Here is a 15,680-nt window from a genome sequence, read left to right as displayed (position 1 = left end):
CGAGTGTACACAAAATTGATGGCATATGCATTGGCAAGAAGTCGTTAAAGTGCACACATTCCTTCGACTTTCTTTCCACAACGTGACACCGAGTGTTTAGAGTAGCGAGGGCTAAAATCCTAAGAGTGAGAAAGCAAACGGGATCAATTAGGGATTGGATTTTGCACCTATTCACCAACAACAGATGGCCAGACATTACAGCCATGCATAATGTCCGTGCAAACTTTAGGGAAAGTTTATGTAAGGGAACGTAATCATATTAAGTGAACTTCTATAATATTGTGGAAACATACAAATACAGTAACTGTAAAATCTAAATTTATCTAATGAATTATCTTTCCATCTTATTTGGAGCCATCGTATTTCCTACGTTGATAAAACTTCAAAAGAATTTCGGTGGCCGTGAAGTGCTTGAAACTGTCCTAAAGTTATGAAGAGTGTTACATAAATGTAGTCTATTGCCCTTTTTCTAATATCGTTTCAATTACTCCTTTTTTTCACATTGGAACCCAGGTGCGTTCTAAAATATAAATAAAATCAGTATATTTGTATTGAACGAACATTTAGCCCGCTCATTAAATTAAGGGAACTAAAAGGTAGGTTGGCTTTCGCCTTGTGATTTTTGTACAAGTTTGTTTACTCTTGTAAACAAAACGATATTGGGCCTTTGAGTAATATATAAAGCAAGAGTTCGTTTCTTTGAAGTTCTCTTTACATCGACTTCAATCTTCCAAATGCGGGCAGCTTCATAGCAGATTTCTCCATTGATGTGGCCGACGTGCCCTAAAACACCATCGACTTTTGCTATTGACACCAAAGTGCGTCTAATCGTGTTGATTCTGAAGCAAATGCCAGTGACATTCTAGTCACGCGGCGTCAGCAGCTTGTTCCGTCAAAACAATATTTTTTAAATGGTTAAGGTTAAAAAGTTAATTCGATAATGCTGTGTTCTTATCCTGTGCGTTTTGATTAAACTGTTTTTACGTGCATGTGAAACCAGCAAAGGAATCTTGGTGCAATAATCTAAAGCTAGTTGGTGGCAGTGTTTTTGGAAAGTGCGTTGTTTACATATATGTAAATAAGTTGTTCAAGGTGAAAAGGTCACTCTGTCGATCTGGTATGTGTGGCATTTAATGTTGATCTGAAAAGGGTTCTTTAAAGAGCCGCTGTTTTTCCTATGAGTAGAAAACGTCCCTTTTGACTTTTGATTCGGTTTGCTTGAATCGGCAAGCATTAATCTCAGTTACTTTTCCCCTCTCTCGTCATGTCTTATCAATTAAGAATCTAAAATAAATAAAATGCATGTAATGTAAAAAAAATTGGAGAAAAGGAAAAAGAAATTTTAGAAATAGTATTACTAAGTAAGCAAGTTCAAGAAACGACAAGGAAAATGTAACATACTAGATTATAACGAAGAAACGCAGCATTTTAATAGAATTTATTATCTGGACCCGTAAGTTCTGTTCTGGATTTCAGTCTCATAAAAATCTCAGAACTGTCTGAAATCACGTGCTGATTGTATATAACATCTAGTCACAGAGAAGAACTGATAAAACTCAGTAATGTAGAAGAAGTACACACTGACAGCATTGTATCATGCAAAATTCTAGACACAAACCACAGGGGGAAAGAAAGAAACGTTCGTTTGGCTTACATTCTTAATTAACTTACTTTAACAGATAGCTCATGACATTAAGCCCAACAAATATCTGAGTAAACGTGATCATTCTGAGGTATTTTAACAATGTGCTACTGCTGGTCTTGAGGTAACCAACTTACATTTGGAAGGGGGCGGGACATATACTTAACATCTTTCACTTTTCACATTTTACATAGCCCAGTGCAATGAAGTATACAATAACTCCTGTACATATAACCTTCCACAGTGTGGGCAGAGCATCTCTATTCACTCAGCTCGACGTTCTGCATGAACAAGAAATGCATAATTTCCACTCCAATTCATCGATTACATTTTCATATAAAATCTCTACATCTACTTCATATAAGGGCCACGTGACCCTGGCTCTCAACATGATCTTTTTTTTAGAAAATATTTGTAAAAAGATAAACTCTTGACAATATATACAGCCAGCGCAGCTTACAATATATATGCAACACGTTAAATTAAAATAGGACAATTATATTATACAGTAGTTGATTTTTTTTCTGTGTAAACGCTTTTGAAATAGTGCATCTCTGGTTTGCTTAGAGATTGGCAGATTATTTTCCCCAACCCATAATGTTTCGTTTAGTTAGTTTCCCAGAAAAATCATATGGAGTTACATCTTGTTTCCTTTTTAACTAAAGACAACTGGTAAAACGTTTGGTTTGGTGTTTGGAATGCTTTAGCCTTAAGTATTGAGAGTTTCTGAGGTAGATGATGAAGGGGAGGGGGTCGACGAGGTAGAGCTTGATTTATCTGAAGCGTCTTCTGTGTTCGCTTCACTTCCAGGTGTGGCCGGAGAAGTTGAGGTAAGACCCTCTTTTTCCCGCTTTTTCTGCTTCATGCGGCGGTTCTGGAACCAAATTTTTACCTGTGTTTCGTTAAGCTGGAGGGCAGCAGCGATTTCCACCCGCCTGGCCCGGGTCAGGTACTTGTTGAAGTGGAACTCTTTCTCCAGCTCCGTGAGTTGTTTGGTGGTGAAATTGGTTCTCACCGTATTGGGCTGACCGGCAAATCCGTACTCACCAGCCTTCCCTAAACCAGTTAAAAAAAGATCACAGAATAAATAATTAAGTCAAAGAGAAGAAAATTATAATTGCTTCTAATTTCTGGTCGAAGATTGATGCACTGTTAAGCCACGTAGACACTTAAGATACGTAAGACAATTTTAGTTATTACTGCTACATATCGTCAACTAGTTGATGTTTAAAATCCACTTCGGTTGAGGTACAGAAGACATAATAGATCACAGGAAAAATAATAAAGGCAGGAGGTGAGCTCATCAGGTCATCTTTAACAATATGCAACAGAGTAAGATTCATTGTTTTCCACCAGAGCTGACAGACTTGGCAGACACTTCTCCAGCCCACTTACCTTTATCCGTAAAACAAACGATATACGCAAGGTAATTTCAGCTCACCTGTCTTTGGCGGATTCCTCTTCACTTTCATCCATTCAAAGGTCTGTGCTGGGGGAGAAGTTTCAGCTGACGGGGAGCAGCAAGCCTCCTGGTGAGAACCAGGAACGGGTGACATAGGGTGACAGCCTGTAGCGAGCACTAAACTCTGATGCTCCTGCCTGTAAGGGTGATGGGCATATTGGCCTGCTCCCACCATCCCGCCAAAGCCATGGTGCTGCGGGCTAATTGCTGAGGCGAGGTTTCCAGGATAGACGGCTGGATTGCACTGAGGATAACCTCCGTTGCCATCAGTCTCTTGGTTCAGTGAATAGTGATGACTATAGCCTGTGTTAAAGCTTTGTGCTGGGTATCCTGTCCCACAGTTAGGGTGGGCACTATAAGGAATGCCCAGGTTGTTATGTGGGTAGTTGGCACGTTGATGGTGGTGATGATGAAGGGGAGCACTTATCTGAACACCTCTGCTCACGATATAGCGCTCATCAACGTTGCTATTATTATTGCCAACGGCACAAGACTGATAAGTTGTAATTCCTTGATCTGCATGGTAACTTCTAGAAGAACAAGTCCCAGTGTCTCCGCTAATGATGGAATAGTCTAGAAAGGAGTTCATCCTTGCATTGTCCATCTGTCATGGGATAACCAGCATATAAAGTGACTGTCCACCAACCTGGATGGACCGTGCCAACTTCCCCACTTCCTCAATAGAGCTGAAAGAAAATTATATCAATATACAGTGAAGTGTGGCCACGTGACGCCGATTGGCCAATTGCGATGCTCGCTGCGAAGTTTGCATGCTCTTGGCGGTGATCGATCACTGTACTGGCATTTAAATTACAAACGCTCTTCCATCAAGGTTGCGAACATTATTAGCCCACGAATGCATTATACTTCAAAGCATGCCCGGCAGAATGCAGCAGGAATTTATTCAAGATCCACGTACTGTTTTGCTCGGGTCTGCTACGTTATTAGTGTAAGCGCCGATCGCACATCTACAATGGGGAGATGTCCGTCTTCTTCCGCACAGCAGCCTTGCAAACAGGTAAGGAAAGAAACTCGCGGGTAAATATTAAAACTTGGCATCTAAGAACCTCTCGAGGAGGCGATCGTTTTTTTTTGTCGGCCTATGGGATTAATTTTTTTCTGACCAGTGCCTCAGATATAGCAGGGTGGGAGAACAATGTTTTAATTTTGTATTGGAGCCCAGCCCTTCTATCTTAGGTCGGGAAAGTCTGTGAGAAACCTATTATGTATTATTCTGGTTCATGCACTTTAATACAGGTAACTGATGCTGTTCGATCCGTATAGGATCGACAGTGAATATTTATTATTGACTGATTTTGCCCTCAGTGCTAATCCGCGAGACATAAGGACGACCTCAAAGCAGAGGGCAAAATGATTAATTGGACTGAAGGGTTTATGATGTAGATATTTATAATTAAGCTGTGTGTGATGTGGCGTCCGATTGTAAAAGGAGGCGCCATATCTTCACTGAGCACGAATTTAACCGCAGCCTATCAAGGCCTGGCCTGCGTCTATCCTCTCTCTGCGTTCCAGCTATTGGCATGGAAATGAGCAAACCCTTCCATCGAACTCAGGCTGCTGGGAGCAGCCACCCCCTCCCCTCACGAAAGGATTACAGGCAGCCAGAGGATCTTCCTTGTATTGGCGGCCCGCCTATTTATTCTGTTTGTTGCGGGAATCAGAGTGTACATTTTTTTAACACGCAGTTATGAATAATAACTCCACTTGGCCGTAGCATAATGCAGGCAAACGCGGTCGATTCGAAGGCGCTGCCGGCCATCTGTCAGCTTCCTGTAGAGGCCTCTCCAAGCGGAGAGGGTCGGTCAGAATTTCAGATCAATCTTTTGCGCATTACTGACCGACGTGGATCAGGTTTACAGACAATAATTTACTCGGAATAATTAATTATGTCAAGCGGCCGATTCTAATCCCACTGTAGAATTGGGGAATGACGACAGGACGAGGAAAACCGGGACCATTTCGTTACTTGCTCCAGAGCATCAGCATGGAGATTGCCAGCAATGAAAGTATATGTTCCTTTAGACTTTAGGAAACATTCAATCTTTTCAAATCAATCAAACGCAGTATTATATTTGCTTAGATGTGGCAGTGAGGTGGTCGTTGCTATTTACGACCTGTGTTTTTGAATATAATAAATATACGGTATTAAATGAAGAATATGATGAAAATTGTCGCATAACATTTGCCCCAAACTAAGGAATTATTATACTCAATGTTTGTAAAACAAAAATAATTCTGTAGTCTATCGATTAGCTTCAGCAAAGTTCCACTTTAAATTAAATATGGTACAAACACTGTTTAATATCGATATCGAATTATAAAGTACTGAGGAAAATACGATATACTTTGTTTCAAAGGTTATCAAAATTTCTTTTTAACTGGTTTCAATAGTACGCTTTGTTGACTCATTTTAAAATATAATCTCTCCTGTCTTGTATTCCTTTAAAAAATACACTCTTTCCCCCCACGTAATATGCGGCAACCAGAAGCTGCATTTAGACATTTTTCCGCCTTCCATGTGCTAGCAAGTTCAAACAAATGGAAAGCTTTACTGTAACAAACAGCTCCGCCATTTTTATTCTCTGGGGTTGAACAATCAGTGCAGAGGACGCTGCCTCCTCAAGTCTAAGATAGATGGATTTAAGGGGGGAAATAATGTTGTAACGCCTTATGAACGTATTGAATTCTGCAAAGAAAAGCAATTCTCCCCGACCGTGAAAGGAATATCTTGATGCAGATTTCCAAGGACCCAGTGAATAAGCAGTGAATAAGTGTTTCACCCCACCTTTTATACACACACACACACACACACACACACACACACACACACACACACACACACACACACACACACACACACACACACACACACACACACACACACACACACCTCATCCCCTAAAACAAGGCCGATATTTGGATTTCAATGTAATTTGAACAGGGAAAGAGAGCCTATAATTCAGAATAAATGGGCACACTTCTCTGGTTATACTTTCAGCGAAAACAGCACATCTTCTGGTAGCCTGCCCATTATGTCGTGTTCATAGAGACGAGTTATTGACAATGTGTCACGGTTTCCCGTGCGGTTTGCTTTTAATAGCAAAGAGCATTGTCTTCCCAATGGACAGGATACAGTAGTCTGATCATGTAACATATTAAAAAAACACTTGGACACAATGCCAGTAATAGTATGCAATAAAAATCCATTTCCGCCATTTCCCTGCTTAATGATTAAATAATTGGAACTCCAGAGTAACAGTAGCGTTGCTGTAAATCCTTAAGTAGTTTGTTCAAATTCGTGTGTGTCAGGGCAGCTGTAAGAAACTGCCGCGCTCTGTGAAAATGAATTACGACTGAACGCCTACAACTTACAAACTGACAGGGGATCCCCGACTGGCCAAATACGTAAGCTAACTTTTTTTTTGTTATGTGCTACTGCGATTGATCCATTTCATGACATACTCATTCATAAAGGAGGGTTGATTTATGAGATTGGGAAGTATTACCTCCAGAGCGGTTCCCGTCACCGCTTATGGAAAAGCCCAACGTACTCGGGACGCGAACACGAGCGCTGTGTATCGCCGCTCGTACACAAGTTTCGGCTGAATCGAACTAAGAATTACCACAAATTCTTTGAGGGCCGGCGTGAAGCTGGGGGTGGGAGTAGGGGGTTGTTATAGGAAAGTTAAAACAAAAAAAGGAATGGCTGCCTTTTAATCCCAGTGCACAACGAGGAAGCATTCCCACAGTTGTTTTATTGAAAGAAATACAAACGTGAAAACGAATTAGAATACGTGTCGCCTTTTATAAAATGAGGACAAAAATCAGATCATAATTACTTCAGACTTCTATCAAAATAATTTTATAAGAAAGTTGAATAGATTTTACTTACTACACTCTCTCAAAGCTTTTAAAAAATGAATAAAATTGCACTTCGATATATTCCTCAGGAGGCGTGTAAGTTAAAAATAGTAAACTACGTGGCAATATTATGAATCCCTGAGATCTTTTTTTTTAAATATCAGGTTAATCGCGCATGACGTGGTAAAACATATGGGAATCTATATTGCTGATGATGAGTGGCAGCAAGCGAGATAAGGGATAGTGGAATCGGCGCTAAAGATTAGCTACTGACATCAATAAATAAAGAGCGTTGTTTGATAACAAGTGCACATGGCCATGGACACTTAAACTTTTTTCCTTCTTTCCTAGATTTTCAGTGGTGGCTGATGTTTCCATGGGGTGAACTTAAGAAGATTTATTTCTCGTGAAATGTTGATTTCCATATGTGCCCGCCTGTTGGCTTTTGTACTGCTCATGAAAGTGCCAATGTTGTCTGTGATTTAATAAACGCTACGTTATTAGATTTCCCTGGTCCCTGGCTCTGTATCACAGTTTTGATAAGTTTTCAACCACAGTTTTATTCTTTCTTTTGAGCTTTTCAATAAAGATACTGGATTGTTTTTTTTTTCGCAATTAAATACTACTAAGAAGAAGTAAAGAACGAGACTGACCAGGCACTTCGATTTCATTAATGAATTTATGTCAAAAAGAAAACAAAGAATATTTATTAAGTGTAAATAGTCCTGAGAGAGAAAATGCTTCAGGGTGGCTACCTGTAGCGTATAATACTTTACTCTATCAAATTATTAATGGCAATTCACCCTAACTTAATACAAAAGTAAAAGAGGTAATAGTAGCGACTGGTCAATATCTTTAAAGTAATTTTCACGTAGACCCATGTATTGCTGAATTAGCAAATTGTGAAATATGAGGGAAAGCCCAAATCATCTTTGCAAATTATAGGTGCTCCTCAACACATTCAAGTTATTAAAATGGGGGAAATACTGACCATTTGAAAGGAAATGAAGGGAAGGAAACGAGTTTAAAAGAAGGCATATTTTGCTTACAGCGACTGTTCATTTAGTAGTTCAAATGTTGCAAATCGATTGTAGTTAGAGTATCCGTAAAAAAGTCAAAACTGTCAGCAGAAAGATCCATAGGGCTGTCCAGGGACCCTGGTAAACTCGGCGATACTCCGTCTGAAAGCTGTAAGCAGGATTCTGTAGAAAACACATTAAAATCCTGTAAAGAAGGGACATCAAGGGCCTCTGGACTGTCATTGTTCAGGCCAGCTGCACAGTTCTGGGCCATTGTTGACAGGCAGTTTTGAACAGTGGGTGACTGTTGATGAAAATGTTTTAGATTTTTCTCATTGCTGGGTAAAGGCGAAACTGGGAAACTTTGGGATTCTCCATTGTGTAAATTCTGGGCCTGCTGTTGAGTCAGTGCATTGGTTTGAAAAGTATACCCTTCCCTATCCAAAAGAGCGCCAGTAACATTGTTGATGCCCTGCTCAAAGAGTGACTTCTCTTCGTCATCTTCAGTCTGCCCACTGTCCTCCAAATTCTTAAATTTACCATCTCCGTTTTGGTTCTCTTTGCATTGGGTCTGTCTTTTGTGCTTCATTCGTCTGTTCTGAAACCACACTTTCACTTGTCTTTCAGTCAAATCGAGCAAGGCTGCGATCTCCACCCGCCTGGGTCGACACAGATACTTGTTGAAGTGAAATTCTTTCTCCAGTTCCAAAAGCTGTGTGTTTGTATAAGCTGTCCTTAACCTCCGCGATCCCCCACCTGTATTATCCGGAATTTCACGAGTTTCTACAAATAAACGGACGCGAAAATTAATCATGAAACAGATTATAACCATTTGAACCAAAATAATATAAAACATAATCTGTCCACTGCAACAAAATGGCCGCCTGAATGCAGCAAATCCATTGTTTCAGAGTCTGCGACCGTAGCGTCTGCTTCTTTCTAAAATATTAAAGATATTGTAAAATCCACGTGTGCAGTAGCCCCAATCTTATAGCAAAGTTCGCAACAGTCTTTGCACATTTGGTGATCTCTGTATCAGCTGCTTTACCATGAAAGCGCGCTCATCTATCACTCTTCATTACTGTCAAATATAAAAACTCTGGGATGGGGAGAGCACAGAAGGTCATTTTCTGACTAGCTCGCCAAATAAATCATTCTCCATTAAATAAGTAGGCGAAAGTGCTTCGATTTCATAATTATTACCTAGTAGCCAAAATAAAACTGATTAAACACTTCATGCAAATAAGTTAGACTAAGTTAAGACAATCATTAGAAATGAAACGTCTTTGAGCTGACCTTTTTGGGAAAGACGGGATTCTGCCGGTCCAGAAGAAGCAGGCAGGTGATTCTTCTTGGAGTTTTTTTTCTCTTTCATCCAGGGGTACTCCGGAGGTAGAGTCGCGGCTGGTAAAGGACTTGTGCCATTTGGGCTCTGTTTTGGCCGGCTTTGGCGAGGGTGACTGCTGGGATTCAGGCTAGGGATGGTTTGCTCAAAAGGAGGAGGAATCACTGTCGAGTGTGAAAGCGTCGAGTTCTTGATTGATGAACTTTGAAATGTATCACCGACAGGGGGAAAAGATGTCAGGCACTCAGCAAGCGACGGCTGACTATTGATAAAACCAATTTCTCGTTCAAATTCGTAATTCATTGCCGTCTCCACAGAACGTAGGGGGAGAAAGTTAGGTGTTAGTTATTTTTTGGGCCGTTTTAAAAAAATAAATATCGCTGCTGTTTTTTTTCTAATTCACTGATTACAGCCGTATGGGGACCGTGCTACTATTAAACTATTGAATTCATGGAGACAAGGTTGAAATTGGACCGAATTCGCTGTCACATGATTGCGTCTGCCCAATGACAATTTGGGGTTTAATCAAAAGAAGGCACTGTCTATGTGATTGATCCAAAAAGTCAGAGAGGAACGCCTCATTCTGGGCCAGCGGTGTTTTGATTTCTACTTTTTGATATCTTCCCATAATAAATGTGTAAAAGATTTCAGTTTTAAAGCTCGTGGTAATCAGTTCACACAGCCCTGCTTGTTTCTTACTGTCTCCCTCTCTGTCTCCTGCACACTTGCTGGCTCCTTTTTCTCTGTGTGTTACCGACTGTCACGAAGACGACTTGCACCTCACAAATCATCTTGCACCTAAATCTGACGCCTAGAGTCATTAACAAAGTAATCCATTAATCTTCAAAGTTTTGACATTGGACCCCAGAACCCAGCCACATAAGAAGTTACAAGGCGAAGCTACAGCCATTTGCTTCCATGCTTTCGCTGGGAGTTCGGTCTCCCCCCCCCCCCCCCATTATTATATTTGTACTGTACCGGATATTCTTTGAGTTTTATACGGTATGGAGGCAATAATTCACGCAGGATATCGAATGTGGTGATGATTCTGGATACAACATTGTATGATTTTTTAATAGCCGTTTATTTATGGCCAACGAAAAAAAAGGCATATTACTGAAGGTACTGTATAATCTTATTTTGTGAAATCTGTAACATCTACGGATTAGCTCTTCGTGATAGTAGGCCACTAAATTTAAATCATCCGCAAAGCACCGACACACATGTACACTCAAGCATCCACGCAGATAAACTCGCTGGAACAGAAAAACAGATGGATAGATAGAATAAAGATATGACTTTATTTAAATGAAACGAAGGAGTTTCAGTTAAACGCGGCTTTTCGTAGCATAACAGAAGCAGTAAACTGATCGTTCGCTTTCAAGAACTTATCTTTAAATTATCTTTATAAAATTAGTTATACTTTAATCTAAATTGTGAAGGGCGTGTGTGGTGGTGGGGCGGGGGAGGGGATGAACGCTAAGTCACGATACACTTATATTCGTTATGCCCACGCAGTATTTTATAAATACACCAGCACGTCGACAAAATATCTTTCGCGAACGAGGAATTCAAGGGTGCTGGGAATTTATTGGAACAGGCAGAATGGAAATGGTAGTGGTTTGCTAGGCCTCCGTATTGCTTATACCGCAAACAAAGCTGAAAGGAAGTATGCGCGCTATCAATCTTGCTCGGCTAAAGGTCTGACAGCTTCTGGCCCCCAAGAACACATTTAAAGCTTCTCGCTGCAATGTCGAATATCATCAAGAATGTGAGAACCCTGTTTGGTGCTTAAAATTGTTGCAGAGAGTATTTTGCTTACCCTCATACCATAATCAGCGCTACTCTATTATTACACCAAGGGGTGAGTTCGTTTAAAAAGAAACATTTAATCATTAACACTTATTTTCCCTCTTGCAAGTTTGTAATGATGATTTTTTTCTTTGGTGCTAATGTACAAATGAAAAGAGCTTTTTGCAATTAAATGGAGCTTTTGTACGTGAAACTTGAGTAGGCGTTGGCGTTCTGCAAATTTTCAGGGTCTCTGTTGCAAGGATATGTGGGCGAACGCAAATCAGTTTGTTAGCAACACCAAATGGTATGGAATAAAAAGAAGAGCATTTTAAGGTTAGGAAATGTTGATTTTATGAATATCTTTGCCATTTGCAAAATGTAGCAAAGGATAGATATGCGGGGAGGATCGTTCACTATTGCCTCTCAAGTATTTTGAGGAAAACATGCAAGTCCTATCAAAATGCTAGCTAGATGTTATGGGTAAATCCGTATTGTGTTCTGGGAGTAATGGTTTGTTTTAAGCGTTTTAAGTATCTAAGTGAATTCAAATTTGTAAGTTTAAAATATCACTTAAGAACGATAAATATTGTTAGAATAGCTATTTTAAACACTGTTTCGTTGCGATTTAGCCTTTCATTTTCAACTAAATGTGATTTTAGTTTTCAATTGTACAAAATTACAGCAAAATCACATCATAAAGGTGCTCTCGTTAAAATACAGTATTTATAACTAATATGCGCGAAAAAAAATGTTGAGGTTTCTTCTCAGGTTACCCATAGTGATTTCGTTCGATCTGAATTTACGAAACTCGTGCTTTATAATAAATTCTTAGAGTATTGCGGCCCAAGTTATAGCTCAATTCCATGGTCCGCAGTTTAATAGTATCACATTTAAAGCATTGCAGCTCGGTTGAAGAAGGTCTTACGTGTATTTTGGATAGGAAGATAAATTAGACAACATATCCTTTGGGAAACTCCGACAGAGAGGATACCGACAACATGGCGTCTCCTTTCTTAGCGCTCCTACTCTATCAAATGGAAATTAATTCCTTTTATTAAAAATGTAGCATAACAAATATAAGCTTTCTTTGTCTTGTTTCTTCCAAAATTTTAGAAGCACACGGGAAAATTTGCAGCACGTTAAGAAATTCTCTAAAATCATATTTCTAACTATATATCAATATACACTGCATACATATATATTGAGACGTAGTTTGATAGATCATAAGGTTATGTAATTATTAATGCATGCCTGGAATTAAAATACCTTATTTGAAAATTAAGAAATTACATAACAGTAATTTTAAGCAACTATCTGACAACAAGGAAGTCTAATCCGGATACTTTTATTTTTCAGTTCTTGACGCGGGGAAACATACAATGGGATGAAAAAAAATCCTGAACTAACATTAATTGTTTTAACTATTGAATTACTGTATGGAGTTTACATCACAGTTTATAATATAGGTGCAACTTATTATAGCTGAGGTAATAAGTGATAACTTCATTAACATTGAAAATTAAAAGGACATTTTAAAATAAATAAGCCAACAATGTTCGTTCTAGTCTTTTTGTATGTTGAACGGTCGGTGTCAAAATGTCTCAACCGAATGTATGACTGTTTTCCTTTCTTCATTATTTAGAACCGGTTTGTATTCGAATTTTATGCATTCATCAGCTAGAGTTAAAATCTTTTCCAACAGTGTTTCTAAATCAGATATTAATTTAAAACCATGAGTGACAAACATTTCTGAATCCTGACATTTTCTTTTTCTCTTTCTCCTCTCAGCACGTGCATTCTACGTTGGAAAACGAACGAGGCAACAATAGCTGGGCTTCTCTCGGATGGTGAAATATTTTCTGTGCAGTGTACTATCTGTACCTTTTATTTGTAGTGTGTATTTGTCTTGATCAAAGAAACTATTATTAATTATTAAATATAATAAATCCAATACCATTTTCTTGTAGAGTTTTTCATTTCCTACATGGGGGGCAGAAAGAGTCCCTTCCCTTTTGGACTTCAATAAATGCAGCATTGGAGACAGATGCCAGCCACATGAAAATGGATGATGTTACAGTGTGGGGGTGGAAGACTTGGTTGTAGCCACACAACACAAAGGAAACCTGATTACAGGGCTGTGTGCTTTACTGTGTGTTGCTGAACTGGTTTGCATTTTTACAAACATTTCAGAAGGAAAATAGTGCATAGATTTGAGCAAAGCAACACAATATTGCTGACAAAAAAAATTTATTCTTCAGAACTAGCTGTTCAACGGGTATTTCATTTGCAGCATGGAATGCATATCTAAAACAAAATTGTGGCAATGTTGTGTTTCATTTTAAGAATACTACAGTTACAGACTAAATTCTGTTTTCTTGGCATTATTCCCACAATTGACCAAATTGCTTTCCTTTATTACATTATGGACAGAAAACTACTTTTCTGTGTATCTTACAGGAATTTAAAAAGAAACATATATTTACCATGACTTAAAACACAAGGCTGAACATAACCAAGTAAATAGTTAATGTACAGTTTTCTTTATAAATATGTGTCAATGGGGATAAATAATATTTTAAACACTTAGATTATTCTCCTTTGAAAGAGCAAATAAATAAATTTGAATGTTCACCAGCATACACACATACTGAAAGATGGACAAGAACTCCTATTTGCCCAGGGAGACCCTGTACAAGCGCATTGATCTCGTTTAACCATTCAATGTAAAGAAGTGCAATATAAACCATTTTACTGTTCCTCATAAGGAAAAATAAAGCACGAACAAATTCACGTTTAGGTATTTTTTTTAGAAAATTTGTTCATATACCCTGTTCCATAAGAGTAGAAGATTATATATGCAAAGTTCTGGAAGCCTTAGTACTTCACTTCTACTACTGAATGCTAAGGCTGGAGTCCATGAGAAGAACAACCACTAACCAGAGACAGAGCAATACAAGCAAGGATTGGTTGTCTATAGAAACACCATTACATGTAAACTATAAAGATTGATACTAAATCAAAAAGGAGAAAGGGGGTGAAAGGAGAAATGTAATCATAAGGTTAAGATGACATAAATGCATAAGAAAGTGATAGTACACCAGGAGCCAACCGGTCCATTACAGATGGGTCAGTTTGGGTGCTTCCTGAATTCTTCCCTGAGACGGATGGTGTGAAGAAAGGTCTGTGTATGTGGGATGTGGGTCACAAGGTCCATGATGATGGTTGCTGGTCATTGGCCCTCCACCATTATAGTCCATGCTTCCAGAGGGAGGGTGGCCAAGGTGGGTTAAGCTGAAAAGAGAAGGCCCAGAGCTTGGCATGGATTCTACAAAGTTCCCTCCAACATACACAGGGCTACCCTGTAAGTGAGGAGTCCCATAGCTGCCATTACCTTGAAGAGGGTGAGAGTCATATTCAGGTGTCACAGCTGCTGTCCCAGCATATCTCTTCTGTGGAGGTGGGCAATTGTTGAGAGGCCCAGGATAAGATGTAGGAATACCATATGCATTTTGATGAGGTTTGCTGAAGGAAGTAGGTGAGTGAGGATCATAGGGTGCACTGGTCGCCAAGGAATGCATCGAGTTTGCATATCCTCCCGCCGCTGAGGGCGGGATGGGGCTTCTGCATGGCGACTGTCCTCCAGAGGAAGTTAGCATACCTTTTGCCTTCTGATCTTTCTTGTACTTCATTCTACGATTCTGGAACCAGATTTTGATTTGTCTTTCAGTGAGGTTTAACAAATTGGCCATTTCGACCCTCCGGGGCCTACAAAGGTAGCGATTAAAATGAAACTCCTTCTCCAATTCCACCAGCTGGGCACTGGTGTATGCTGTGCGTGCCCTCTTGGAGGCTGGACCAGGAGGACTTTTCTCACCAGCAGAACTTTCAACTATAAATAAAGGAAATGGCCATTAAGTACATCTGTAAGGATATATATTCATATCTATATATTTCAATATCCATATATCTATCTATCTATATATTTATCTATCTACTTTATAAAAGATATATAAAATGTTAGAATATATATATATAAGGAAGTTACACAATAAAATTGGCCATTCGACCTTTAAGAACTGTAATACATACTACTATGGGCTATACTGAATACATCCATACATAGGTAATCATAATATTGAGTTATATTTAGAAATGAACACTGATTTCTAGCATCTGAGCTACTTTACATAAAATACTAACAAACCAACTTGAAGTGTCCTTCACCCTCTACAAGAGATATGCTTGTTTATGTCACTACAGTTTCTAACATGGCATGTTATTTCAAGTTATTGAGTGGTTACTTAAAAAAAGCACTTGATTGCATATAATTTTCAGTGGTTCAAGAAGGTGGTTCACCACACATAATCAAAGGCAATTATGGATGGGCAATAAATTCTGCTCTTGCCAGCAATGCACACATTCAATAAATGAACAAAAATATATTCAATATGGATAATGATAATTCATAACCACTGATCGCAATTTTCAATTGCAATGCCATATGTTGTTATGGTTTACAGAAAATTTATCAAAGCT

General features: G+C 39.1%; 3 protein-coding genes across 8 annotated transcripts in view; all 3 read right to left on the bottom strand.

Moving 5' to 3' along the window:
• Positions 1–1,430: 1,430 nt before the first annotated feature.
• Positions 1,431–3,711, bottom strand: hoxa1a (homeobox A1a). The gene is made up of 2 exons (XM_059945082.1): positions 3,084–3,711; positions 1,431–2,698 (listed from the first exon to the last, which is right to left on the bottom strand). The coding sequence occupies exons 1-2, from the start codon at positions 3,706–3,708 to the stop codon at positions 2,352–2,354; spliced, it is 972 nt and encodes a 323-aa protein (XP_059801065.1). The 5' UTR covers positions 3,709–3,711; the 3' UTR covers positions 1,431–2,351.
• A 3,932-nt stretch (positions 3,712–7,643) lies between these two features.
• On the bottom strand, positions 7,644–12,361 carry hoxa2b (homeobox A2b). The gene is made up of 2 exons (XM_059945075.1): positions 9,302–12,361; positions 7,644–8,788 (listed from the first exon to the last, which is right to left on the bottom strand). The coding sequence occupies exons 1-2, from the start codon at positions 9,651–9,653 to the stop codon at positions 8,049–8,051; spliced, it is 1,092 nt and encodes a 363-aa protein (XP_059801058.1). The 5' UTR covers positions 9,654–12,361; the 3' UTR covers positions 7,644–8,048.
• Positions 12,362–12,473: 112 nt separating this feature from the next.
• Positions 12,474–15,680, bottom strand: part of LOC132378282 (homeobox protein Hox-A3) — a 43,725-nt gene continuing 40,518 nt past the window's right edge. For all 6 annotated transcript variants that reach the window (XM_059945074.1, XM_059945070.1, XM_059945069.1 and 3 more), the window contains one exon: positions 12,474–15,033. In XM_059945074.1, the coding sequence (XP_059801057.1) occupies positions 14,261–15,033 (773 nt within the window). In that variant the 3' untranslated portion in view covers positions 12,474–14,260. The remainder of the gene's footprint in view (positions 15,034–15,680) is intronic.

The sequence above is a fragment of the Hypanus sabinus genome, chromosome 20, assembly GCF_030144855.1.
Source record: "Hypanus sabinus isolate sHypSab1 chromosome 20, sHypSab1.hap1, whole genome shotgun sequence".
In the NCBI taxonomy this organism is placed as follows: domain Eukaryota; kingdom Metazoa; phylum Chordata; class Chondrichthyes; order Myliobatiformes; family Dasyatidae; genus Hypanus; species Hypanus sabinus.
Note: the sequence above shows the minus strand (reverse complement) of the source record. Positions and strands in the feature narration are given on the sequence as shown.

Coding starts and splice junctions, on each gene's coding strand:
- hoxa1a (XM_059945082.1), bottom strand. CDS start 3,708: ATGGACAATGCAAGGATGAACTCCTTTCTAGACTATTCCATCATTAGC. Junction 2,699..3,083: donor GAGGAATCCGCCAAAGACAG/GTGAGCTGAAAT, acceptor TAACTGGTTTAG/GGAAGGCTGGTGAGTACGGA.
- hoxa2b (XM_059945075.1), bottom strand. CDS start 9,653: ATGAATTACGAATTTGAACGAGAAATTGGTTTTATCAATAGTCAGCCG. Junction 8,789..9,301: donor ATCCCGTCTTTCCCAAAAAG/GTCAGCTCAAAG, acceptor GTTTATTTGTAG/AAACTCGTGAAATTCCGGAT.